At 41.8% G+C, this 27,649-nt stretch overlaps 1 protein-coding gene across 3 annotated transcripts; it reads left to right on the plus strand.

Annotated features, from left to right (window-relative positions):
- The first annotated feature begins 100 nt into the window (after window positions 1-100).
- On the plus strand, window positions 101-26,833 carry KIN (Kin17 DNA and RNA binding protein). Of its 3 annotated transcripts, none has more exons than NM_001435006.1 (13): window positions 101-269; window positions 4,346-4,440; window positions 6,210-6,253; window positions 6,338-6,460; window positions 7,348-7,529; window positions 8,898-8,946; window positions 9,876-9,933; window positions 12,960-13,089; window positions 14,963-15,013; window positions 15,836-15,904; window positions 19,112-19,211; window positions 20,685-20,785; window positions 23,287-26,833. In NM_001435006.1, exons 1-13 carry the CDS (start codon window positions 156-158, stop codon window positions 23,347-23,349), a joined length of 1,179 nt encoding a protein of 392 aa, NP_001421935.1. In that variant the 5' UTR covers window positions 101-155; the 3' UTR covers window positions 23,350-26,833. The 3 variants fall into 3 exon arrangements, with proteins under 3 accessions (NP_001421935.1, NP_001421936.1, NP_001094569.1); NM_001435007.1 differs by having other exon boundaries at window positions 24,660-26,833; NM_001101099.1 differs by lacking the exons at window positions 8,898-8,946; window positions 9,876-9,933; window positions 12,960-13,089; ... (3 more) ...; window positions 20,685-20,785; window positions 23,287-26,833 and having other exon boundaries at window positions 115-269; window positions 7,348-8,872.
- The last annotated feature ends 816 nt before the right edge of the window (window positions 26,834-27,649 follow it).

Consider the following 27,649-nt stretch of genomic DNA (forward strand, 5'->3'; position numbering starts at 1 on the left):
ACTGAAGGAAGCCTCGCGAGCGTCCGGCGCCCAGCTTTCCGAGGCCCCGCCTCCTTCCGACTGGCGGGCGGTATTTGTCCTGCCCACTCCCGCTTGCCCTGTTCCGCTTCCGGTCGTCTAGGCGCTGGCCCCGGAAGGGTGTTGTGGTGGTCGCGATGGGGAAGTCAGATTTCCTCACCCCGAAGGCTATCGCCAACAGGATCAAGTCCAAGGGGCTTCAGAAGCTGCGCTGGTATTGCCAGATGTGTCAGAAGCAGTGCCGGGACGAGGTAAGCGGGCGCGGGGTGGCCCCGCGCGCACCCCCGCGCCTCTCCGGCGGTACCCCGCTGGGTATGCAGGCTGAGGTGCCAGACGCCGCGGCGACCGCCTGGGTCTCCCGCCCCCAGGCGTGGGGGCTGCGCAGGGCGAGCCCGGGACTCCACTCAGTAGGGCTGTACTTCCTTCAACCCCCCGTCCTGGCGGAGAAGCCGGCTTTGGACACCTCCTTCTCCTCAGTCTGATCACCCCCAAAGGAATAAAGAATGAAAAGGTTATAACCCCAAAAGGAATAAAGAATGAAAAGGTTTTGCATCCCCCTTGAGAAGCGACGTTAGTCAGGCTGTCACGAAACTCGGGATGAGCCGTGCGGCGCTGGACGCCCTGGAATAACAACACCGTCTCAGACTTGGCTAGGCTCTTAGACATAATCAGGGTACAGACCAGAACTAAGCCCTTGCAAGCTAGTCACCTAACAAGCCTTTGTCGAGCGCCTGCGACGTGCCAGGTCTGGGATGTTTTCTTCGGGTGACATGTGGACTCTCGAGTCAGAACCAGGAGGCGGAGCTGTGTTCCCTTACAAGTTACTTGCTGTCTCTCCACCTGTTTAGTTATCTGAAAAGTGAGACTAGTAATTGTCCGTTCTCATGAGACTGAGTTTTAAATGAGTAAATTATGTGCGAAGTGGCTGAGGGGCAGATATTGAGAAGCTTTGTAGACTGTGCTGTGGAGCACTTTTTTCCCATTATTTAGGTGGATGATAAAAGCACCTGGAAAAATTGACCGCAGGCTAGTGAGGCGATCCTATTTTTCTCTGGATGTTGAATTGGGTAGGAAAGGAAGAACAGTGGACACTTGGAATAATGTAATCCAGTGTTTCTGCAAGTGAGGGATGAGATACTTTAGATGGAACTCAATGTTGAATGACACTGATAACAGTTTTTCTCTTTCATTTCTCTTTGGTTCTCTTTACTACTACTCACAGTAAAATTCTCACACAGAAAACTAGTACAGGGAAATCCGTATACCCTTTACCCAGATTTAACATTTGAAGTATTTTGCTGTGTCCTTTTCCCTGAAATATTTTAAGGTAAATTACAAACATCAGGATATTTCATTTCTAAATGTTTAAATCAGTTCAATTCAGTCACTTAGTCATGTCCAACTCTTTGCGGCCCCATGGACTGCAGCACGCCAGGCCTCCCTGTCCATCGCCAAGTCCCAGGGTTTACTCAAACTCTGTCCATTGAGTCTGTGATGCCATCCAACCATCTCATCCTCTGTCATCCCCTTCTCCTGCCTTCAGTCTTTCCCAGCTTCAGGGTCTTTTCCAATGAGTTAGATCTTCGCACCGGTGGCCAAAGTATTGGAGTTTCAGCTTCAGCATCAGTTCTTCCAATGAATATTCAGGACTGATTTCCTTTACGATGGACTGGTTGGATCTCCTTGCAGTCCAAAGGACTCTCAAGAGTCTTCTCCAACTCCGCAGTTCAAAAGCATCAATTCTTCGGCGCTCGGCTTTCTTTATAGTCCAACTCTCACATCCATACACGACCACTGGAAAAACCATAGCTTTGACTAGACAGACCTTTGTTGGCAAAGTAATGTCTCTGCTTTTTAATATGCTGTCTAGGTTGGTCATAACTTTTGTTCCAAGGAGAAAGCATCTTTTAATTTCATGGCTGCAGTCACCATCTGCAGTGATTTTGGAGCCCCCAAAAATAAAGTCAGCCACTGTTGCCACTGTTTACCCATCTATTTCCCATGAAGTGAAGGGACCAGATGCCATGATCTTCGTTTTTTGAATGTTGAGTTTTTAAGTCAGCTTTTTCACTCTTTCACTTTCATCAAGGGGCTCTTTAGTTCTTCACTTTGTGCGAAGGGTGATGTCATCTACATAAGGGTGGTGTCATCTGCATATCTGAGGTTATTGATATTTCTCCCGACAGTCTTGATTCCAGTTTGTGCTTCATCCATTTAAACTCCAGAAATGTTTAAATATGCTTCTTTAAAATATTAGGATATTTTTCTACATAGTCACAGTATATGTCATGACACATAAACAAATTAATGAAAATTTCTTGGAGACTTCTTTGGTAGCCCAGTGGTAGGGAATCCTCCTTTCAATGCAGGGGACACAGGTTCAATCCCTGGTTGGGGGACTAACATCCCATGTGCCACGGAGCAGCTAAACCCATGCACCACAATCACTGAGCCCCCAAACCATGGAGTCCACATGCCTGTGATTAGAGAGTCCATGAGCCACATGGAAAAATATATCCCATATGCTGCAACTCTAAGACCCAGTGCAGTCAAATAAATAATTTCTTCATATCACCTTGTATATACTGCATAGTCACATTTTCTCAATTATTCCCATGAATGCTGTATAAAACTTTTTTTGGCATAAGGAACTGTATTCAGTGTCCTGTGATAAACCATAATGGAAAAGAATGTAAGTGTATGTATAACTGAATCACTTTGCTACACAGTGGCAATTAACACATTGTGAATCAACTATACCTCAATAAAATAAAAATAAAAACAAACAAACAAAAAACCCCAGTTATTTTTTAAACCAAGATCCAGTCAAAAGCAATACATTGGATTTAGTTATTAGAACTTTTTTAAAAAAAACAGACTTATTTTTAGAGCAGTTTCAGGTTCATAGCAAAAATGAAGTCCATTTTTTGAAAGGTACAAAGATCTCTCTTACCCACCCTGCCCTCAATATGTACAGCCTTCCAGACCGTCAGCATGGTGCAGCAGAATAGTACTTTTGTGACAGTCAGTGAGGCGATTCGTGCATCATTAGCACCAAAGTGCCTAGTTTGCATTAGAGTTCACTCTTGGTGTTGAGCGTTCTGTGGGTTTGGACAAATGTATAGTGACTAATATCCACCATTATAGTGTCATACAGAATAGTTTCACTGCCCTAAAAGTCTCAGTGGTGTGGTATATTAGGACTTTTAATTCTCTCTCAGTTTTCAATTTGAGATGGAGCACCTTTCCTTCCCCCATTTGTTTTTATTGACACTGACTTGAAGAGACCAGGCCGGCAGTGATCCTGGAGGACTCCCTTTTAACCATTATGTTTGCTTGTGGTTGTCTTTTGTCCTCTTTCTCTAACCCTTGTAGTTTCTGTAAACTGGGTCCTGGCAAAAATTGTGTAGGCGTCTGTGGATGACTAAAGATGAGAAGCTACTCTAAGCAAGATTGAGATTGGACTCAGGACAGTGGGAAGGGGGTTGAGCAGAGGGTCCGGGTGAGTCATTAGGAGGGCTGAGCAGACAGAGTGCTATGGAGATGGAGGCCTCTGGGGTGCAGCATCCTGCGTCCTGGACTGGGTGCAGGGTCCGGACGGCGCCGTTCCCGGGATGGGGAGACGCAGGAGAGGCACTTTCTCATGTCTCTTACTAGTGACAAGTTAGGTTCAGATGCTAAGCAGCGTAGATACAAAGCCAAAACTTGCATTTTTTTTTTAAATCATCTGAAGACTATACAGATTTAGTATGATAAAGATTATGTATAATATGAAGTAGTGTCTTTTGGGTAATGAGCTAAAGTATAGGAGTAAAGTATAGGAAAGTGAGTGAAAATATAATAGTTTCCCTAATGGAAATTCACTAATGACCCATTTTACTTCATTATATTCCTCGAAATGCTTGCTTAACACTTTGTATGAAGCAGGTGCCCAATAGCAATTTGTTAGAGTCAAAACATGAAATCACTCTTCGTTACTGTGCCATGTAATGTTTTTTGCTAATGTCTGTTTTCTAAAGTGCCATTTTTCTGTCTCTTTAACCTTCTGGGATTCTTCTTTGATTAGCAAGGTTGCAAAACTCAGTTTTATGAAGTTAAAAAAAAACAAACAATAGGGTGCTACAGCCAGTGACTTGATTATTTTTTATAATTTATCATCAAAGAGCAGTTATCTATGGTTTAATTGCTTATTGAGTTATTAATAAGTGTATTAATGTTACTTATTAAATTGTTATTTTCTATTTATTAAATTATTATTATTTATTATTAATTAAATACTTTTAATGACCTAAATCAGAATTTAACTACTGCCTTTGCATTTTTATAGAATGGCTTTAAGTGTCATTGTATGTCTGAATCTCATCAGAGACAGCTGTTGCTGGCTTCAGAAAATCCTCAGCAGTTTATGGATTATTTTTCAGAGTAAGTAACTCAACACCATCTTTATCTCATAAGCTTTATTCAGTTGGACATTTAAGAGATGCTTAATATTTTATATATTAGAGGCTCTGTTTATTCCTTACAAATTAATGTGATAGCTGCATTAACTTTGTGCTCCATTTTTGTCTTCTTTTGACAACTTATCATTGTGTGGAATTGTTAAAAAAAAAAAAGTATTTCTCATGATTCAGTCTTTCCTTCCTTCCACATCAAACATAATGAAAAACTGACTTTCATTCTAAAATAGCTGTGGCTGAGAGCACAGCTCTGGAATCAGACTGCCTGACTTTTAAGTCCTTCAAACCTGGGCTCTCCACTTAGGAGCTGAGTGACTTTGGCTGAGCTTCCAGAGTTTATCTATAGATATTGTATCTTCTCAAGTATTGTCTTTCCTTCATAGGGTTTATGTGAAGATTCAGTTCAGGTCAGTTGCTTAGTCGTGTCCAACTCTTTGCGACCCCATGGACTGCAGCATGCCAGGCTTCCCTGTCCTTCACCGACTCCCAGAGCCTGCTCAAACTCACATCCATCGAGTTGGTGATGCCATCCAACCATCTCATCCTCTGTCGTCCCCTTCTCCTGCCTTCAACCTTTCCAGCATCAGGGTCTTTTTCAAAAGCATTAATTTTTCGGTGCTCAGCTTTCTTTATGATCCAACTCTCACATAGGTGAAGATTAAATGAGTTAATATTTTTAAGCGTTTAGAAGAGTACCCAGTACTTGATTAATATTAGCCGTTAATTATTAATATTATTATTATTTCAGTAGAGAGGTATTCTGAAATTCTGAACGGTGATACGTTTTACTATGCATTGTCATAACATCTTACTCATTAATGCCGGTCAGTGCTTTAGAAACACCTTTAAGTATTAGGAAGCGAGTCAAATCATGGTGGTGGATACTAGTTTACCAAATTTCTGTTTTCACTTGGAAGCTGAGATTTTATATTGGCAACAAATATTGTCAATTGTTTTCCTTGATATCAAAGGCTCATTTGTTTATTTTTGAGAAGAATAGGTACTGAATATTTAATTTGAAGTAACTGTTGTCTACCTGTCTGTCATTTCTCAAATTCCAAGTGATGCTTTCATGTTTCTGTGCTGGTTGGGGTTGGGAGCAGCCTTCTTTTCCTTTTCATCTGTAAAAATTGTATTTGTACTTCACCACCCAGATTAAAGATTGCCTCTGCCTCTTGGTATCTCCCTCAAGGTTCACATGGTATCTTATTACATCTCTTTTTCAGGTTAGCTTAGCCAAGCAACAGTTTAGTTTCTGTTATGGCTATGATGGTTCTGCTAGGTTGTGACCTCGGTGAGGGTTTGTATCTTACTCACCTATGTTTGTCTGGCACTTAACATTGTGCGTAGCTCAGAGGGACACATTAAGTGCCAACTTCACATGGAAAAGGCAGTTTTGTTATTGATAGAATGGGGTTATTACACCACATTTACTGAGAGTTCATGAAGCGTGAAACTTCATGAAGCACCCTCTCCAGAGACCCATGGTCACCTTGTGCCTGCTTCACCAAGACAAAGTTTCACCTCCAAACCAACTGTTAACTTTAATTGTTGAAAGCTATAATCTTTCAGGATTCTTCCCTCGTTCAATGTTTAAAGGTTCACAACAGATGTTCACGTAGATATTTCACATATCATTTGCTCATGCAAACTGTATGATGGCTTAAATTTCAGGAAGATGGTGCTGTATATTTGTAGAAATTACCTTAATGCTTTCCCTTCTTGCATTATTAGGGAATTCCGAAATGACTTCCTAGAACTTCTCAGGAGACGCTTTGGTAAGCACCTTAAGTCTTGTGCACTCAGTGACTTTGTAATCTAATAATCTGCTCAGGGTCTGCCATGTTGTATTTTGTTCTCAGGCACCAAGAGGGTTCACAACAACATTGTTTACAACGAGTACATCAGCCACCGGGAGCACATCCACATGAACGCCACACAGTGGGAGACACTGACAGATTTTACCAAGTGGCTGGGCAGAGAAGGTGAGAACAAGACATGATGTGAACGGCTGTTCCATGGCTGCACGTGGGCAGGGAGAAGATGGTCCTGTATTCTGCTCAGTTGTGTCCAACTCTGTGACCCCGTGGATGGAAGCCCGCCAGACTCCTCTGTCCACTTTCTGTGTAAATTTACGGGAAAGAGGTTGAGTAGGTCAGTTAGAAACTGGTGGAGAGGAGTGCCTCCTGCAGGGTTGCTTTTGCACACTGCGGGCGTGTAAGGGCGTCTGGAGCCATTCTCTTGATGATGCCAAGGTTTATCACTGAAGCATCCAATCGTTAGGTTGAATATCAACCAAGAGGTACCTGTCTTCTTCCAGTTTTTTTCCCCCACATTCATTTCACTTTCACAAACTCTTGTTAAGGCAATTTTTAAATTTGCTGCCTCTTTTCCCATTTCTAATAGGATAAAAAGTTCAGGAAAAGAAAAGATGAAGAAATTTCTTTTATTATTGTATTACTTATTCAGTGTGTTTCTTTATTCCATTTTGGGGGTAAGTTTTCTGCTAGTGAAGTCAGCAGGAATATCATGTACTCAGTGGATGTTAAATGCTTAGAGACAGTTGAATAATTACTAAGCAGGATAATCCATTTTTTAATGTTTCCCTTCTTTCAATGTGTTGGCGCAACCTAGTCAAAAACCAAAATAATATTTTTTTCTATTTAAAAATTCTAGAACGTATTCCAATTAAAATCTAAATGTTAGTAACTTTAAATATGGAAAATTCACATACTGTATGAATTTGTGTATTTGAACATGTTTGAATGAGTATACTTGAATGAATGAGTAATTACTGTAGACAGATCACATTTATATTTGCTTTCAGCTTTGATTGTGTACAAAACTAATAGTATTGGTTACTTTTTTAAAGGTTTGTGCAAAGTGGATGAGACACCAAAAGGCTGGTATATTCAGTATATAGATAGGGACCCTGAAACAATCCGCCGGCAGCTGGAACTAGAGAAAAAGAAGAAGCAGGACCTTGATGATGAAGAAAAAACTGCCAAGTTTATTCAAGAACAAGTGAGAAGAGGTCTGGAAGGAAAAGAGCAGGTGGGCATCATCCAGAGATGCAGCAGACAAAGGTCTGAAGAAGCACAATCACTTATTTGCCTTGAACCACATTTTGTAGGAGAAAGCGCGTGGCCTGGTATAAAAGCCCAGGTTGTGGAGTGGAGACAAAGCTGGGTCACTTCCTGACTTCACATGCTTATGTAACTGTGTAATCTTCTAAACCTGTTTCCTCATCCCTAAAATAGAGTCAGTACCTAAAGGTGAAGACGTGAACAAGTCAGTTCAACTAATTGTAGCTAATGCAGTGCTGGGGAAGACCACAGTGTGTGGGGACACAGAGGGCCGGCGCCTGCCCCAGCCTGGGGTGACGCAATATTATTTAAAGGCAGATACAGCCCCCCAGGCTGAGAAGTCTTGAGGAGTTCCTGGGCCAAACCCAGGTGAACGGGGAGGGAAGGCGTGATAAAATTGTTTCAGCCATTAGAATAACTAGATCAAAGCACTTATTTCAGCAGATAGTTATTGGTCACCTCTGTGTGCCAGGCGTTCTTAGAGGCACTGGGGATCCAGTAGTGGAGAGAAGAGGAAAATCCCTGGCTTCGAGGAGCTTGTATACTAGGTGTGTGTGAGAGCAGGAAAATACAGCCTAGTGTGTATGTGGAACTACTAGCCATTGAGTATTGTTAAAAGCTTCTTATTGTGATGCAGCATGCATAAAGTGTATGGCATGCATGAATCTTACGGTTACACTTCCATCAACTTTTACGTATGTATGTGTCTTGAGATGAATGGATGGGTTGATCGAACTATAGATAAGTAGATAGTCCATGTGGCTACCACCCACATGAACATATTAAACATTTCTAGTATCCTAGAAGGTTCCCTCATGCCCATTCCTAACCAGGACCCCTTGTCCCCAGAGAAGGAAGCACTGTTCCAACACACTATTATTAATTGTGGGTTAGTTTAACCTGTCTTTGAACTCTGTAAGAATTGAATCATCTAGTATGCTGTCTTTTTTATTTATGTATTCATGCATTCATTTATTTTTATTGATGGTATGTTCTCTTTGTGTCTGGCTTCCTCAGCTCAACATAACGTTCTGTGCGTGTCATTCACCATGTCCTTTCCCATTAGTGCTGCTCTTCTTTTTGATTGATGTATAACATTTCATTTTATGACTATAACAGTGTTTATCCGTTTTCCTATTGAGAAGCATGTGGCTTGTTTCCAGCTCCTCCCACACCCCCCATAGGATGTCTTTATTGGAAGATGTTTACAATACATGTAATCTCTTATATGATACCTTAACTGTTTTAGATAGTGAGTTATAATTTAGAGCTCTTGAATATTTATTGTTAGTAAATGCACTGTGAACCAAACCTTCGAACTCTTTTTTTTTTTAAGGAAGTCCCTGTTTTTACGGAATTAAGCAGAGAAAATGATGAAGAAAAAGGTACTTTTCTTCCTGTTTGAAAATGGATGCTTTTATATTGGCCCTGCCAAAAACTAGCAACATGTTTGGGAATAGGACATATTATCTACCTGGACTGCTTTATTCTCATTAGTAAAATGAAAAGATGATAACAATGAATTAGATGGAATGCCTTCAGCAATGAATAACCAGACTGAGTAAAATTAGCCTAAACGGTAAGGAAATACTTTGCCATACCAAGACTCCGACTCCCAGAGATAGGGTGGTTCTGGATGTCGCACTGTCAGCAGCTGGACACAAGGTGGCTGCCAGCACTCCAGCCATCATATGCAGACCCAGCCTGTCCAGAGGAAAACAGAGAGCCTGTTTCTCTTCTGGAGTCCCCTATGAGCAAGTAAGCTTTTCCTAGAAGACCTTCTTCCTAGCAGCAGGTTTCCTTTTGAATGTCATTGGTCAGACTGTATCTTGTGTCCCCCCTCAAAAACAGTCACTGGGAAAGGAAATGGAATGATTTTGATTGGTTTAGACCAAAGAACCATACTTATCCCCTCCCACAGGTCCCACCTCTTAGTCCCATCCCCTTGGGTGTTAGGTTTTCAACGTTTAGATTTGGGAAGGGACACACCCGTTCAGACCATAGCATCCTCCAAGCCATGTGTGAGGCCTTCCGACACCGAAACAAGATGGGATTCCTGTTACCAAAGGGAGAGGGGAGGCGGAGCAGGGAAGGGGTCAAGGCCACATGCTCTGTCCAGTGAAGATCTCTCCCTGCTCTGTAAGCACCACTTCAGTATATTTTACGGGAGTTTATGATCTCTGGGTAGGAGCATTCCAGCTCTCATTTATTCAAAATGTCCATGAATTTCTGTGTGGCTTCTTTGTGGTATTTACCTGATGTTTTGCTAGAATTTTCCCCAAATATATATCGAATACCAGTTCTTTTCTTCCAGTTACATTTAATCTGAATAAAGGAGCCTGTAGTTCAGGAGCAGCATCTTCCAAATCAAGGTGAGCCATGTGGACAGGTATCTTAGAACTTGAGAGTTTGGGTGGAATGTTGATGACTATCTTAAAAGGTGCAGGATTGTGAGTTATTTTTTCTAGTTGTCATTTTCATCTCTCTTTGTTTTGTTTAATGGTTGATTGATTTTTTTCTTAGAAATTGTTTTTTTCTTATTTGTCTGTGATGAACTGATTCTGTTTTTTGAGGAAAGCTCATGTTTTATTAAAATGCTTCACATGGTAAACATGTACTACTCCCTGACTCCTCCACTCAGTGGTTCTTTGTATGCTATGGCAGTATTTATTTTTCTATCATAGCCCACTGTGTTAGCTGGGGTATACACTTTTTGTTTTACCTGCTCTGTTATGATTTTCTGAGAATAGAGACTTAACTTCTCCAGCTGTCTCCTTAGCACCTGGTTAAGTATAAATGCGTTAGTAGACACTCAGTAGCAATTGCCTACCCTTCTAAAGGGTGTGGTACTGAGCTGGAGCTGACCAGCCTTTTCTGTAAAGGGCCACATAGTGAGTATTTTAGACTTTGTTGGCCGTGTGTCTGTCACCACTTCACGTAACTGTGCTATCGGACTGAGGAAGCAGCCACAGACAATACGTAAGTGAATGAGCCCGGCTGTGTTCCAGTTCGATCTCGTTTATGAAAGCAGGCTGGGTCTGGCCCTCAGGCTGCAGTGTGTCAAGCCCTGGGATGGCCTGTGGTTGGGTGTTTGTGTCTACCCTTCGTGTTCTCTTTTCTCGAGGGCCTCATGTGTTCTTCCGTCAGATATGCACGTGCTGCTTGTCATGTGGGGTGCACTCAGTTTTAGTCATGGAGGTTTAAACATGGATAGGTGTTCAGGAGGACACCGGTATCTGGTGGAATTTATCTTTTGAGCTGGATCATATTTGCTATTTTTCTTCATATTCTACATGATGCTTATTTCTGTGCTGTGCTTAGTCACTCAGTCGTGTCTGACTCTTTGCGACCCCATCGATGTAGCCCCCAGGCTCCTCTGTCCATGGAGATTCTCCAGACAAGAATATTGCCGTTTGCTTCTCCAGGGGATCTTCCCAACCCAGGGATCAAACCCAGGTTTCCCTCATTGCAGGCAGATTCTTTCCCAGCTGAATCACCAGGGAAGCCCAATGCTTATTTAACCTAACTCAATTTTTTGTTGGGTAGAGGGTTTTTTGTTGTTGATTGTTGTTTTGTTTTGTTTTTTTGGTTAATCACAATGGTATAAATTCAGCGGCATTAAGTAGATTCACACTGTGGTACAACCATCACCACCACCCATCTACATGACTTTCATCACCCCAAACTGAAACTCTGCACTCTAAAAAATAACTCCCCACTGCCCCTCCCCTCAGTCCCTGGTTACCTCTGTTCTGCTCATCTGTCTTTATGAATCTGAGCAGAATCATACAGTATTTGTCCGTTTGTGTCTGGCTTCTTTCACTTAGCACAACATCTTCAAGGTATATCCATGTCTTGGCTTGGATCAGCATTTCTTTCTTCTTTAGTCTCGATGGAAATGTCCCCTTGTACATGTAGACCACGCTTTGTTTATCCAGTCATCCATCGTGAGCGTTTGAGTTGTTTTCGCCTTTTGGTGCTTGTGGTTAATGCTCTTCTGAACATCAGTGTACAAATATCTGTTCACATTCCTGCTTTCAGTTCCTTTTGGTGTTTATCCAGATGTGGATTTGCTGGATTATGCGGTCATTCTGTGTTTAATTTTTAAAAGGTTTTCCACAACAGCTGTACCATTTTACATTCCCACCAGCATTTGCACAGGGGGCTCCAGTTTCTCCACATCCTTGTGAACATTTGTTATTTTCTGTGTTTTTTTTTAATAGTAGCAGCCTACTGAGGGTGTTTCATTTTGGTTTTGATTTGCATTTCCCTAATGATTTGTGATGGTAAGGATCTTTTCATGTGCTTTTTGGCCATTTATAATCTTTGGAGAATCACTTATTGCCCATTTTTTAACTGGTTTGTTTATTATTCAGCTTAGTTTTAAGAAAAAGTAACAGCTTTAGTACAACTCAGTTTCATATTTTGTAAATACGACAAAATAATTAGACTGGGAGGGTTCAGTGAGTCAGCAAATATTAATGGAGCATGTATTTGAGTCACAAGATAGTTACTGCTACTTCACAGGGAGAAAAAAAAAAATATATATATATATATGGATATATGTAGTCTCTCCCCTCCTATGAGAGAGGAATCATATATACAAAGAGTTTTATATGAGGTGGAGCCAGGTGCCTGCCCCAAAGTGCTCTGGCAGTTCGAAAAAGGACACAATCCATGAAGTCTCATGAAGAATGGATCTTAAAGAATTTCGACAAATGGAAATAAATGGAGAGACTATTTTAGGTACAGAGAGGCATGTGCAGAATTACAGAGGCTTGGACAGGCATGGCTCAATCAATAGCAAATTGTTCAGAATGATAAGTATACCTAGTAAATCAGGGATGGTATTCTGGGGCCAGTGGTGACGGTTGTATAGTAGCACTCAAAAGTTGAGAATGTGCGCTGTGAAGACCTCAGGCAATCAGGAGTAATAAAAAAGTTCACACTGAATGTTGAAATCTTTGTTTTAAAGAAGTGGAACCAGCAGCACTGTGCTGGACTTCCGCTGGCTGTCTTACAAACCTCTCACCTGGTTGATCCTTGCAGTCCAACTGAAGTTGGGCCACATTACAATCCCCGTTCATAGCTGGGGAACTGGGACGTAGGGAGAATTGCTGAGGGTCCTAGCAGAAGTAGAAAGAAACCCTCGTGGCCCCAGCCCTGAGGCTGATGCTGTCGTCCCTGACGGTCACACAGGTAGAGTGGCGCTGACTTGGGGCAGGGACAGGAAGGGCTCCGTGCTCCCAGTCCTATGCGTGAGGGACACGCCCATCATTGTTTGACTAATCTGTAGTTAACCGTGTTTAACAGGCTCCTTCTGTGTTGTTCCTTTCACCCATTATAAAGCCTGCACGTTTGCAGTTTTTGTTAACAGCGCATTCCTCTTCCCCTCAAGTTCTTTGGGACCAAGTGCCCTGAAAACGATTGGGACCGTGGCATCAGTGAAGCGGAAGGAGTCCTCCCAGAGCTCGGCTCCGTCAAAGGAGAAGAAGAAGAAGAAGTCTGCCCTCGATGAAATCATGGAGGTGAACTTTATGAACTGCTTGTCCACTCTAGCTATTTGGTGAACGATGTGATTCCAACCAAGGAGAGTTAAACAGTTTCACCAATTAAGAGATTAATACAAAGGGAGGAAAATGTGCTCAGGCCAGATTAGGGGCGAAGAGCCCAGATGCAGTTCCATCTGGGTGGAGCCAGAACCTCCCTAGGTAGGTGCCTCAACTGCTGTCTGCAGAACTCTTCCTGAAATTGTGGTCAGTAGATTTCGTTTAGAAGGACCATTGTGGTGATTGACGCCAGAAATAAAAGCTCTGCTCACCTTTGGTGGCTCAGAAAATTGGCATCCTCCAGGGATCTCTTCTGTGGCCTCTTAACTTCCACTTAACACCTCCTAGCTAGGAAGAGAACATTTAGACATATTTTTAATTTGATTAAACCAGATAGCCAAATTTATGTGACATCATTGAAAACCTGTGATTATCTGACTTAGAGCTATACCTTTGCTTTAAATTTACCTGAAATTCTGGAGTCATTCTGCAGAAGGTTCTTAATATATCCTTAAATACACAGTTCTCCCTTTCACCCCACCACCTTCCCTCATCAATAAATTTATGAAATCTTCAAGTTATTTATGAAGAGAAAGAATAAATGGGTTCAAGAGACTGATTATTTTCCCTCTTAACATCATTTTCTCCGGGCTCCTCAACCTTTTTCCTTCATTTGCGAAGGGATAGGAGGAAACTGGTCTTCCCTATTATTGGAAAAACAGAAAACGCAGGGCAGTCAGAACAGCTTGAAGTATAACATATTGCGTGTACACCGTGAGATGTGTTCATTCTAGCATTCAAGCCATGCAGAGTTGCTGTTATGTGCTGGGCATCATGCAAGGTCCTGCATGTGTGCAGTAGGGAGAAAAACATGGACCCTGCGTGTCATGGAGCTTTTGCTCTAGCAAAGGAGATATCCCAGACAAAGTGAACCAGTGGATGAGTATTCACAAAATGTGAAGCCCTAAGGAGATCTGAAGGCAGGGAGTGGGGAGATGGTTTGTTCCCTAGCTGAGGCGGGGAAGATCGCTACTTCAGTCTTCGAAAGGAAGATCCACGTGGCTGGAGCCCAGTGAGCACTGGAGTGGTGGCATCTGACGTTAGAGAAGGGGCAGCCCCACAGAAGTCTTAGAGCCCATTTTGAATATAATTAAGTGAAACAGAAAGCTGGATCTACCTGCTTAGAATATAACATGCCAAGTTTATAGGGTATTCTTTGTTCACATTGGGAAGTCGGCAGAATTAAAATGAAATTTCAGGTCAACCAAAGAATGGCATTGTTCATTCCCTTTGATAGGGTTAACTAAGCAGTTGAGAAAGAAAAAGGTGTGAGATGCAGTTCTGCTGGTGGTTAGCATGTTTCCTTTTGGTCACCCTTTTGTTTACATCTCTCTTGGATGTGTTTTCCTTCTCCTTCATTTGACAGCTTTATCATCCTTGTCAAACAGGGAAGCTCCTTTTTGTCATCAAACTGTATACCCAAGTACACTGTCCTAGATTGGTCCATAAGAGTTACATTTTTACCCCTGAAAACATCACCTGTTTTCCGTCTCATGACAGTCTGGGGAAGGAAGGAGGGGCGGGACTGTGTGATATTGGCAGGCAGCCTTGCAGTTTGACTTGATAGAAGCTGTTTATCTTCTTGGTCAGTTGATTTGCCTGTTCCTTATTTTCTTAGAGTTGCTTTTTTTCAATCAAAAATAAATTGCAGAAAATTTTATCAGAGCTTGCACATTATATCAGTCTTCTGTGAAGTGTGTTTTATGGAGTTCTTTTGCTACATAGAATGTTATTAGAAATAAACTGAATATTTTAAAGAGGCAATTGTTGGAATGTCTCATGTGTCCTTCAGATTGAAGAGGAGAAGAAAAGAACTGCACGGACAGATTACTGGCTGCAGCCTGTACGTATCCCACTGGGCCTTCTTACATCTAAGTGTGTTCTTATGTGTGTGCTAAGTTGATACAGTTGTATGTCCAACTCTTTGAGACCCCATGGATGGTAACCTGCCAGGCTCCTCTGTCCATGGGATTCTCCAGGCAAGAATACTGGAGTGGGCTGCCATGCCCTCCTCCAAGGTATCTTCCTGACCCAGGGATCAAACCCACTTCTCTTGTGTCTCCTGAATTGCAGGTAGATTCTTTACCGCTGAGCCCCGTGCTATTAAGTGAATGATTTAAATGGTCTTTGATATAAATGGCTAAATTTCTTAAATATCTGTCATTTCTGGAGATACATTTATAACTTTAATGACTCATCTGTGCATCTGCTCTGTAAAGTCCTGATTGTACCTTTGTTGGAAGGTAGCTTCCTGTTCTTGAACCAGTAATGTGCCTTGAGTTTAGTGCCAAATTTTTCTAAGGACCCCTTGAATTTAAGTCTAGAATTATTTTCTGTTTTGGCCATCTGTGAAAGACCTAGACTAGTTGAGATTGGTAGGTAGAAGTGCTGGATTTCAGGGAACCTTCACTGTGGAAATCAGCCATGAGATATGCATTTTTTCTCTTGGTAACCAACTGTGTTGAGTTAAAAAGAGAAAGAAGAAATGAAAGATTACTAAGAAAATGTCTTGCCATTGTGCTGGGAAGGCTTCCAACTCCAAAGGGTCTTATTTAGACAACAGGTAACATTTTACTATGATTTTTTTGGAGAAAATGGTTTAAAATATAGTATCAAAAGAGGAAAGGTAATTGATATTGTTCCTTCCATCTTTTTTTTTCCCTAGGAAATCATAGTGAAAATTATAACCAAAAAACTTGGAGAGAAGTATCATAAGAAGAAGGGGATTGTAAAGGTAGGACTGTGAAGCTAGGGATGGAATTTGGGAACAGAGCTGGTGGGGGGCTGAGTAAAGCCATCTTGCTGCTGCTGCTGCTGCTAAGTCTCTTCAGTCGTGTCCGACTCTGTGCGACCCCATAGATGGCAGCCCACCAGGCTCCAGCCGTCCCTGGGATTCTCCAGGCAAGAACACTGAAGTGGGTTGCCATTTTCTTCTCCAATGCATGAAAGTGAACAATGCAAGTGAAGTCGCTCAGTTGTGTCCGACTCTTAGCGACCCCATGGACTGCAGCCTACGAGGCTCCTCCGTCCATGGGATTTTCCAGGCAAGAGTACTGGAGTGGGGTGCCATCACCTTCTCCGAAAGCCATCTTGATACTCTTCAAAAACCAAGTCCTAGCAGCAGAAGCAGTGTGTCTAAGGATTTTGATGGCTGACTGCACAATGGTTGGAGAAATATTCTGTTTCCAGCCATAGTATAAACTGTGGTTTGCTTTCTTACTGGAGCAAATAGTATAGGTGTCCATGGCCATGTCTTAAAAAACTTCAGCAAGTACACCTTATGCATTCCCATTGTTGTTGACAGGCAATGAAATGATGCCCCGGAGTTCTAAGGAAGACTTCCTTGTGTTTAACCTGAGAGGCTTATCTTGAGTGCCCTAGGATTTTAAAATTTAAAAATCAGCTCTCTAGTCTTTTTCTTTCTTCTGCTTTTCCTAAGTATAGTTTCATGCTAGCAGCCAGCCCTTGTGCCTGCATAAATTACCCTCCTAATGTATTTAAACAAGGCAGAATTGTTCCTCTCGCTGTATGTCTTAAAGACTTATTCTAAGATCGCCAGCCTTTTCCTTCCAAGTGAAAACCTCAACTAAACTTTGAATTGAACTCTTTAAGGACCATCAGATCAGATCAGATCAGTCGCTCAGTTGTGTCCGACTCTGCGACCCCATGAATCGCAGCACACCAGGCCTCCCTGTCCATCACCAACTCCCGGAGTTCACTCAGACTCACGTCCACCGAGTCAGTGATGCCATCCAGCCATCTCATCCTCTGTCGTTCCCTTCTCCTGCCCCCAATCCTCCCAGCATCAGAGTCTTTTCCAATGAGTCAACTCTTCTCATGAGGTGGCCAAAGTACTGGAGTTTCAGCTTTAGCATCATTCCTTCCAAAGAAATCCCAGGGCTGATCTCCTTCAGAATGGACTGGTTGGATCTCCTTGCAGTCCAAGGGACTCTCAAGAGTCTTCTCCAACACCACAGTTCAAAAGCATCAGTTCTTCGGCGCTCAGCCTTCTTCACAGTCCAACTCTCACATCCATACATGACCACAGGAAAAACCATAGCCTTGACTAGACGGACCTTTGTTGGCAAAGTAATGTCTCTGCTTTTGAATATGCTATCTAGGTTGGTCATAACTTTCCTTCCAAGGAGTAAGCGTCTTTTAATTTCATTTCTGCAATCACCATCTACAGTGATTTTGGAGCCCAGAAAAGAAAGTCTGACACTGTTTCCACTGTTTCCCCATCTATTTCCCATGAAGTGATGGGACCGGATGCCATGATCTTCGTTTTCTGAATGTTGAGCTTTAAGCCAACTTTTTCACTCTCCACTTTCACTTTCATCAACAGGCTTTTGAGTTCCTCTTCACTTTCTGCCATAAGGGTGGTGTCATCTGCATATCTGAGGTTATTGATATTTCTCCTGGCAATCTTGATTCTAGCTTGTGCTTCTTCCAGTCCAGCGTTTCTCATTATGTACTCTGCATATAAGTTAAATAAACAGGGTGACAATATGCAGCCTTGACGTACTCCTTTTCCTATTTGGAACCAGTCTGTTGTTGCATGTCCAGTTCTAACTGTTGCTTCCTGACCTGCATACAAATTTCTCAAGAGGCAGATCAGGTGGTCTGGTATTCCCATCTCTTTCAGAATTTTCCACAGTTGACTGTGATCCACACAGTCAAAGGCTTTGGCATAGTCAATAAAGCAGAAATAGATGTTTTTCTGGAACTCTCTTGCTTTTTCCATGATCCAGCGGATGTTGGCAATTTGATCTGTGGTTCCTCTGCCTTTTCTAAAACCAGCTTGAACATCAGGAAGTTCATGGTTCACATATTGCTGAAGCCTGGCTTGGAGAATTTTGAGCATTACTTTACTAGCATGTGAGATGAGTGCAATTGTGTGGTAATTTGAGCATTCTTTGGCATTGCCTTTCTTTGGGATTGGAATGAAAACTGACCTTTTCCAGTCCTGTGGCCACTGCTGAGTTTTCCAAATTTGCTGGCATATTGAGTGCAGCACTTTCACAGCATCATCTTTCAGGATTTGGAGTAGCTCCACTGGAATTCTATCACCTCCACTAGCTTTGTTCTTAGTGATGCTTTCTAAGGCCCACTTGACTTCACATTCCAGGATGTCTGGCTCTAGGTGAGTGATCACACCATCATGATTATGTTGGTCATTAAGCTCTTTTTTGTACAGTTCTTCTGTGTATTCTTGCCATCTCTTCTTAATATCGTCTGCTTCTGTTAGGTCCATACCATTTCTGTCCTTTATTGAGCCCATCTTTGTATGAAATGTTCCTTTGGTATCTCTGATTTTCTTGAAGAGATCCCTAGTTTTTCCCATTCTGTTGTTTTCCTCTACTTCTTTGCATTGATCACTGAAGAAGGCTTTCTTATCTCTTCTTGCTATTTTTTGGAACTCTGCATTCAGATGTTTATATCTTTCCTTTTCTCCTTTGCTTTTCGCTTCTCTTCTTTTCACATTTATTTGTAAGGCCTCCCCAGACAGCCATTTTGCTTTTTTGCATTTGTTTTCCATGGGGATGGTCTTGATCCCTGTCTCCTGTACAATGTCACGAACCTCATTCCATAGTTCATCAGGCACTCTATCTATCAGATCTAGGCCCTTAAATCTATTTCTCACGTCCAGTGTATAATCATAAGGGATTTGATTTAGGTCATACCTGAATGGTCTAGTGGTTTTCCCTACTTTCTTCAATTTAAGTCTGAATTTGGCAATAAGGAGTTCATGGTCATAGCCTGATCAAATATGGCTTCTAGAAAATAAACTCCATTGATATTAATAGAAGGAGTTACTCTTAAAACAAGTTGCTCTTACTCTTTGATTAGAATTTCATTTGTTTTCATTTATTTATTTCTGTCCTTGGACTTCATATTGGCATGTCTCTTCTGTTATTAAAGTGTTGGTTTTACATGACAGGAAGTAATTGACAAATACACAGCTGTCGTAAAGATGATTGACTCTGGAGACAAGCTGAAACTTGACCAGACTCATTTAGAGACAGTCATTCCAGCACCAGGTAAATCACTCTGCAGACCCTTTAACACATATACCGTGGAAATAAGTGATTCCATTCCTACTGGACATTACCCAATAATTCCAGATATGAGTTTCCTCTTTAGAAAAATGTAATTGCCTATTATAACCAGCTCCTGTTTGACTTGGTGATATGGATGTTTACCAGTCCTCTGAGGAAGCTATTTTGTGGCATGAATAAATTTTCCCTTCCTAGAATCTATTTTTTTTCCCCCAGAAGCAAATCATAGACATATCTGGATAAAATCAATCATGTTAGGATGATTATTAATGCCTTTGTTTAGCCATTTGAGATAGTAAAGTAAAAGTTAGTATTATCTTGCATTTTCTGTTCCTTAAGCATATTACACATTTCTAATGTAAATGCCACTGTGGTTAGGTTGTCTGCCTCTGACCCAAAACCCTTCATGGTATTATCATTGCTGGCATAGTGATAATGTTAGTCTCTCAAACTTGCATTTATCAGATCAGAGCCTGTTATTCTTTCTCCCTAAAACAAAATTCATTTTATGGATTAGGAATTGTGGACTTTTTTTTCAAAAGCTTTAGTGAGGTGTAACTGACATAAACTGCATCCGTGTATAAGGTATATAAATTGATAAGTTACAGCACGTACCCACTCCCATGAAAACCATTGCTACCATCAGGTTGATGAATGTGTCCATCACCCCCGCGGAGTTTCCTCATTTCCTTTACAAACCTTTGCTCCCTGCTCTGTCTCCGCTCTCCCCCAGGCAGCCACTAGTCTGCATTCCATCATACAGATTAGCTCCTGTTTTTCTAGAATTTTATATAAATAAAATCATATCGTGTGTCCTGTGTTTGTGTGGCTTCTCTCACTAAGCACATTCATCCATTATTCTGGATTCATCCACATTATTCTGGATGAATCCAGAATAATATTGGTGCATCTGTGTTGTATTCATTTTTACTGCTGAGTATTTCATTATGTGGACATGCCAGCCTCTAAGCAGTCACCCACCGATGGACACTGGGGTTGTTTAAAGTTCTTGGCCATTATAAATAAAACTGCTATATGAATATTCATGTACAGATCTTTATATAGATATAAGATTTCTTTTCTGAGAAAATTCTTAGAGATAGAATGGTTCAGTAGGCATATGTTTACATTTTTATGAAACTAACAACCATCTTGTGATTTTAAAAAGAGACAAAGTAAGCTGAATTTTTTTCTGGTTACTTACGGGCTCTGGGCATCCCCTCCAAGAATGTTATGCTTTTTGGTCTTAAATTAAAACATCCCTTAACAAATAAGTGGAAAAAATGAGGAGTCTTATAATGTGGTGGTGATCAAAGTATCTACAAACTGTACTTTAGAATCATACAGATAATAAATGATTAAGAACTTGCATTGTGTTGATGCAGAGCAGTTATATTTGGCTGTAAGAAAGTGGCATTTTCTTTGTATTAAGTGTTAACTCTTTTTCTGTTGCAGGAAAAAGAATCCTTGTTTTAAATGGAGGCTACAGAGGAAATGAAGGCACCCTAGAATCCATCAATGAGAAGACTTTTTCTGCTACTATAGTCATTGAAACTGTAAGTATATTTACAGAAAGACAAATTTCAAAATGCTTTTAAAATGTGCTATGGTTTTTGTCATTGATTTGGTGTTTTATGAATTTGGGTGTTCTGTTTGTATTCGCTCCTGTTTGGAAATCTGTAAGGTTCCCCCATCCCCGCTGCCCCACCCCTTATTTTTTTTTTTTTTTTAATTTTATTTTATTTTTAAACTTTACATAATTGTATTAGTTTTGCCAAATATCCCTTATTTTTAAGAGTTTTTTTGAAGTGGAACATTTTTAAAAGTCTTTACTTAATTTGTTGCACTATTGTTTCTGTTTTATATTTTGGTTTTTTGGCTTCAAGTCATGTGGGATCCGGGCTTCCCTGATAGCTCAGTTGGTAAAGAATCCACTTGCAATGCAGGAGTGAAAGTGAAGTCGCTCAGTCGTGTCCGACTCTGCGATCCCATGGACAGTAGCCTACCAGGCTCCTTCGTCCATAGGATTTTCCAGGCAAGAATATTGGGGTGGGTTGCCATTTCCTTCTGCAGAAGATCTTCCCGACCCAGGGAGTGAACCCAGGTCTCACATTGTAGGCAGACACTTTACCGTCTGAGCCACGAGGGAAGTCCTGGTGGCAATGCAGGAGACCCCAGTTCAATTCCTGGGTTGGGAAGATCCCCTAGAGAAGGGATAGGCTACCCACTCCAGCTCAAATAGTAAAGAATCTGCCTGCAATGCAGGAGACCTGGGTTTGATCCCTAGGTCGGGAAGATCCTCTTTAGAAGGGAGTGGCAGTCCACTCCAGTATTCTTGCCTGGAGAATCCCATGGACAGAGGAGCCTGTTGGGCTACAGTCCATGGGATTGCAAAGAGTCAGACATGACTGAGCAACCAACACTACCCACTCCAGTATTCTTGGGCTTCTCTTGTGGCTTAGGTAAAGAATCCTCCTGCAGTGTCAGAGACCTGAGTTCGATCACTGAGTTGAGAAGATACCCTGGAGAAGGGAATGGCTAGCCATTCCAGTATTCTGGCCTGGAGAATTCCATGGACTAGTCCACGGGGTCTCAAAGAGTCAGACGTGACTGAATGAATTTCACTTCATGTGGGGTCTTAGCTCCCCAACGGGATCAAACCCACAGCCCCTGCCTTGGAAGAGGGTTTCTTGATCACTGGACCACCAGGGAAGTTCCTGTATAAGCCTGTTTTCTTTAATAACTGACATTGCTGAAGCAGTTTATCTTCTGATTACAAAAGAAATACCGTACATACTTGTCTTTATCTGTTCACCCTCCTATAGCAAAGTACCATAGACAGGGCAACTTTAGAAACAACAGAAATTGACTGCTCACATTCTGGAGGCCGGAAGTCTAACACCAAGGCGCAGGCAGAGCTGGGTGTCTGCTGAGGGTCTGTGTCCTGATCTGTGTTCTCTCATGTGCTGGAAGGGGCGGGGAGCTCTCTCGAGTCCCTTTTTAGGGGCACTAATCCCATCCTCAAGGGCTCTGCCCTTGTGACCTCATCACCTCCCAACACCATCACATTTTAATGTATTGAATCAGTTTGGGGCAGGACACAAACATTCAGTCAGCAGCAATACTCTTATATAAAAGCTGAAAATTACAATTTACTATAAATACTTTAAAAAATTGCCCATAAACCTCCAGGCAAATGGTAAGCTCCATTAATATTTTAGTCTGTTTTTCCCCCATGTTTGTATTTTATAAAATTATGTATAATATGTATAGTTTTGTATCTGTTTTTTCCCCCTCATAACTAATATAAACTTAATCTGCCAGAGTGTAATTAGTGAGGAATTAGTCATGATTAATGGAGGAAAGCCACAGAAATCAATAATTTTCCAGTGTTCTTCTTTCTTTCATAAAGGATTTAAGGTAGGTGACATCAATAAAGTAATTCATTTCAGGAATCTGATATTTAAGTAAAATTGCTGATTCATTTAGAGTTGGTCCACTGACAGTTCTGCTCACAAGATTGAGACCTGACCTGTCTTCAAAGGAAGGATCTGAGACGGGCTTCAGATCCTCGCGCTGCTGCACCGTGTCACCGTTATCATGGGCAGCGTGACGGGCTGTGTGTGGAGGGTGCGTGGCCTGCGCGAGCCCCGCGCCACCCCTGTCCGTGGACTGCGTGTGGAGGGTGCGTGTGGAGGATGCGTGGCCTGGCGAGCCCCACACTACCCGTCCGTTCTGTGGGCCGGAGCACCGTCTCACACCACGCCTGACCAGGGGGAGCGGGTGGGGTATAGGAGGTACTCACCAGCCAGCAGGTCTCCGGCACAGCATCTAGTGGTAATGCATCCCACCCAGTATGAAGAAAACACGACCAGTTCCTGACAAGGACACCATAGGGTACTTTTTTAAAATTCAGAGTCACGAAGAACTGTTAGCCACCTTAATGGTGTCTTAGGGATGTGAAAAGGCACGTTGGCATCCAGAAGCATATGTCCTTTTCTTGTCCTGTAAGTGCATGTGTGTTTTTAACCACTTCTTCAATTATTTTAATTTGTAGGGCCCTTTAAAAGGACGCAGAGTTGAAGGAATTCAATACGAAGACATTTCTAAACTTGCCTGAGTTTGAAAATTTGTTAGCATCACATTAAAATCTTAAAGCATCAAATTGGTGTTCACCAAGACATTACAAGACTCTACTGTGTTAGGGTGTTTCTTTTGTATAAAACAAATGGATTTATTTAAATATTACTGTAGTTGTTTAGTCTAACTTATAGAAAAATCTAATTATGTCTCGTGAAGTATCAAAATTATGTCCTTGTTGTTTTTGTTGCCTTTGTAATACTTCCTTGATTTTTTAATCTACATTAAAAGAATATTATTGTAAAGTGTTGTATATAGGACAATGTAGAACTATTGTAGAGCAAATCCTTCATATACTCTAAATTTATATTTTCATCAGTAAAGTAGTAAAGTTGGATGTAATATAATTACATTTTTAAGAGTCAAACTATAAATAGAATAGCTTTATTGAGATGTAATTCACACACCATAAAATTTCACCCATTTAAAGTGGACGTTTTAGTGGTTTTTAGAATATTTACAAAGTTGTTTGAAAATCACCATTGTCTAATTTGAGAATTTTCATCTCCCCAAAAGTAACCCTGGATCTATAGTCACTCCAGACTACTGGCAACTACTAATCTGCTTTCCATCTCTGTGAATTTGCCTGTTGTGGACATTTCATAGAAGTGGAATCATACGGTATATGGTCTTTTATGACCAGCTTCTTAAACAAAGCGTAGTGTTTTCAAGGGTTATCCATGTTGTAGCATAGGTTACTACCTCATTTTCATTCAATGGTAATCTTTTGTATGGATATATAACGCATTTTTCAAAAACTATTCATGAGTTGATGGACTTGGATTGCTTCACTTTGAGGCTATGATGAATAATGCTGCTGTGAGCATGCATGCACAAGACTTTTTGTGGTCATGCATTTTCAGATCCTGGGGCACAGTAACTCACTCGTGTTATACCGTGTCTAACATTTGAAGAGCCATTTCCATAAGGAATGGCTCTCCCTGATTGTGGTGCAGAAATAAAACATGATGCTTTCCACAGGCCTCCCCCAAATCTGTAACTTTGGAATCAACTCAGTAGTTTTCTTCACAGAAAAAAGTTTCATCCCTACTTCTCACATTCTTTTCTCCAACATCTTCCTGAAATTATCACAAAATAAAGTAGCGTTATTGAGGTTAGGTTTAATTTTTAAAAAATCAAGCATAAAAATATGATTCTATACTATAGAATTGTTTTCCCTATAAGGTTTTAGAGGCCAATATGGTTATATTAAGCAGAGTAACTGCAGACACCTAAAATCAAGTCTTATATTGACCTTTTTTCTTTCTTTTTTTTTTTTGGCTGCACCAGACAGCTTGCAAAATCTTAGTTTCCTGACCAGAAATCGAACCCCAGCCCCCATGCAGTGGAAGCACAGAGTCCTGACCGCTGGACCACCAGGGAATTCCCTGACTTTTCTTTTTAAAACATTGTAAGCTATTATTCTTTTTAAAAAACAGACTTTATTTTTTAGAGCAGTTTCAGGTTCGCAGCAGAATTGATGAACCTCCACTGACCAGTCATCGTCACTGAAAGTCCATGGTTTCCATTAGGGTTCCCTCTTGGTGTTGAACATTCTGTCGGCTTGGACAAGTTTATGACGACATGTATCCACCATTATGGGATCGTACGAAATGGTTTCATTGTCTAAAAATCCACCTCCTCGTTTCCCTCCCTCCCCTCCCTCCGTCAGTCACTGATCTTTTTGACCTCTGCATGGTTTTGACCTCTCCAAAATGCCATGGTTGGGCTCATACAGTGTGTGAGCCTTTGCAGACTGGCTTCTTTTACTAAGTAACATGTGTTTAAGTTTCCTCTATGCATCTTCTCACGACACGACGGCTCATTTCTTTTTAGTGCTGAATAATATCACATTATCTGGATGCACCACAGTTTACTTAGCCTGAAGGACATCTGGGTTGCTTCCAAGTTTTGTCAACTATGAATAAAGATGCTGTAAACTTCCACGTGTAGATTTTTGTGTAAACACAAGTTTTCAGTTCATTTGGGTAATTACCAAGGAGCGTGGTTACTGGATTGAATGGTAAGAGTGACTTCCAAAGTCTCTGTTGCTGTCTGCAGTCCTACAGGCAATGAATGAGAGAGTTCTGTTGCTCCACAGCCTCACCCGCATTTGGTATTGTCTTGATTTTGGCCATTCTAATAGGTGTGTAGTAGTATTTCATTGTTTTAATTTGCAGTCCCTAAGGAGATCCAACCAGTCCATTCTAAAGGAGATCAGCCCTGGGATTTCTTTGGAAGGAATCATGCTAAGGCTGAAACTCCAGTACTTTGGCCACTTCATGCAAAGAGTTGACTCATTGGAAAAGACTCTGATGCTGAGAGGGATTGGGGGCAGGAGGAGAAGGAGACGACAGAGGATGAGATGGCTGGATGGCATCACTGACTCGATGGACATGAGTCTGAGTGAACTCCGGGAGTTGGTGATGCACAGGGAGGCCTGGCGTGCTGCGATTCATGGGGTCGCAAGGAATCCGACACGACTGAGCGACTGAACTGAACTGAACTGAATGACATATGATGTTGAACATCTTTCTGTATGTTTATTTGCCATCTGTATGTCTCCTTTGGTGAGTTGTCTAGTCAAGTCTTCTGCCATTTTTAAATTGAGTCATTCACTTCCTTACTGTTGAGTTCCAAGAGTTCTTTGTATATTTTGGATGATAGTCTTATACCAGATATGTCTTTTGAAAGTACTTTCTCTTAGTTTTTGGCTTCTCAGTTTTTGGAAGGCTATTCTTTTTCACAGTCTTACTTGAGGTCAGATAAAATTATTGGCATTGGTATCTTAGGAAACCTAATTCCTGGAGGTTTCTTCATTAGGAATGCCATTGGGTCCCATTGCTCTATTTGCTCATTTTCCCCTTATATACTTCTTTTATTTTATTACTTATTTACTTTGCTTTTTTGTCTGTGCCCCGTGGCTTGTGGGATCTTAGTTCCCCAACCAGAGATGGAACCCGGGTCCCCTGCATTGGAAGAGCTGAGTCCTAACCACTGGGCCACTAAGGAAGTTTCCTCTCCTTATGCTTTTAACTGCCTATCAGTTTTTGCTGATATCTTTGAGTAAATTTATTCAACAAACATTTACTAAGTGCCTCTAGAAGTAAACCATTGCCATAAGTGCTGGAGATAAAAGGGTGAGAAGCAGGTATAGGCCCAAGGTGGGTGTAGCGTAGGAACTGACAGTGTTCAATGAATTGATACTCAAATGAAACAATTGGCTGACGGAAATGAGCTAATCTGGAATAGCTGCTTAAAAACCCACCCTGACTTTGCTGTCCCTCAGTGAGAAACCTATAACTGCTGCCAGCATACACCTCGGTTCCTACTCTGGTAAAATGGGGTCCCCGGATTCAAATATGGGGCAGCTTTCATTGTAAGGTCACCATTAGGTAGACTGAAGTGCCCCTGAAATGTTAACTGAGTAACTGAATCATTATGCCATTAAAGGAAGCATCCCTGATTTTCCTTCCTCTTACAGTGGTTATTTAGGAAAAAGTCACCCATGTAGCAGAGAAGGCAATGGCACCCCACTCCAGTACTCTTGCCTGGAAAATCCCATGGACGGAGGAGCCTGGTAGGCTGCAGTCCATGGGGTCGCCAAGAGTTGGACAAGACTGAGCAACTTCACTTTCACTTTTCACTTTCACGCATTGGAGAAGGAAATGGCAACCCACTCCAGTGTTCTTGCCTGGAGAGTCCCAGGGACGAGGGAGCCTGGTGGGCTGCCGTCTGTGGGGTCGCACAGAGTCGGACACAACTACAGCACCCATGTAGACTTTGCTGCTGCTGCTAAGTCGCTTCAGTCGTGTCTGACTCTGTGCGACCCCTTAGATGGTAGCCCACCAGGCTCCCCCATCCCTGGGATTTTCCAGGCAAGAACACTGGAGTGGGTTGCCATTTCCTTCTCCAACGCGTGAAAGTGAAAAGTGAAAGTGAAGTTGCTCAGTCGTGTCCGACTCTATCGACCCCATGGAGTGCAGCCTACCAGGCTCCTCCGTCCATGGGATTTTCCAGGCAAGAGTACTGGAGTGGGGTGCCATCGCCTTCTCCACTGTAGACTTTGCCAGTGGGAAAAAATATTTGTTTGTTTGTTTGTTTTTGGTGTTTTTTTGTTTGCCTGACCAGGAATCAAACCCAGGCCCCAGGAGCCAAGTCTAAACCGCTGGACCACCATGGAATTCTCTGGAAAAGTGTTAAGGAAAGAATAAAAAATACTATTACAGCATATAGGCATTTTTTGTGTATCTAGGCAGCCAGGTAAACTTCTACTTCGC

The sequence above is a fragment of the Bos taurus genome, chromosome 13, assembly GCF_002263795.3.
Source record: "Bos taurus isolate L1 Dominette 01449 registration number 42190680 breed Hereford chromosome 13, ARS-UCD2.0, whole genome shotgun sequence".
Lineage (NCBI taxonomy): Eukaryota > Metazoa > Chordata > Mammalia > Artiodactyla > Bovidae > Bos > Bos taurus.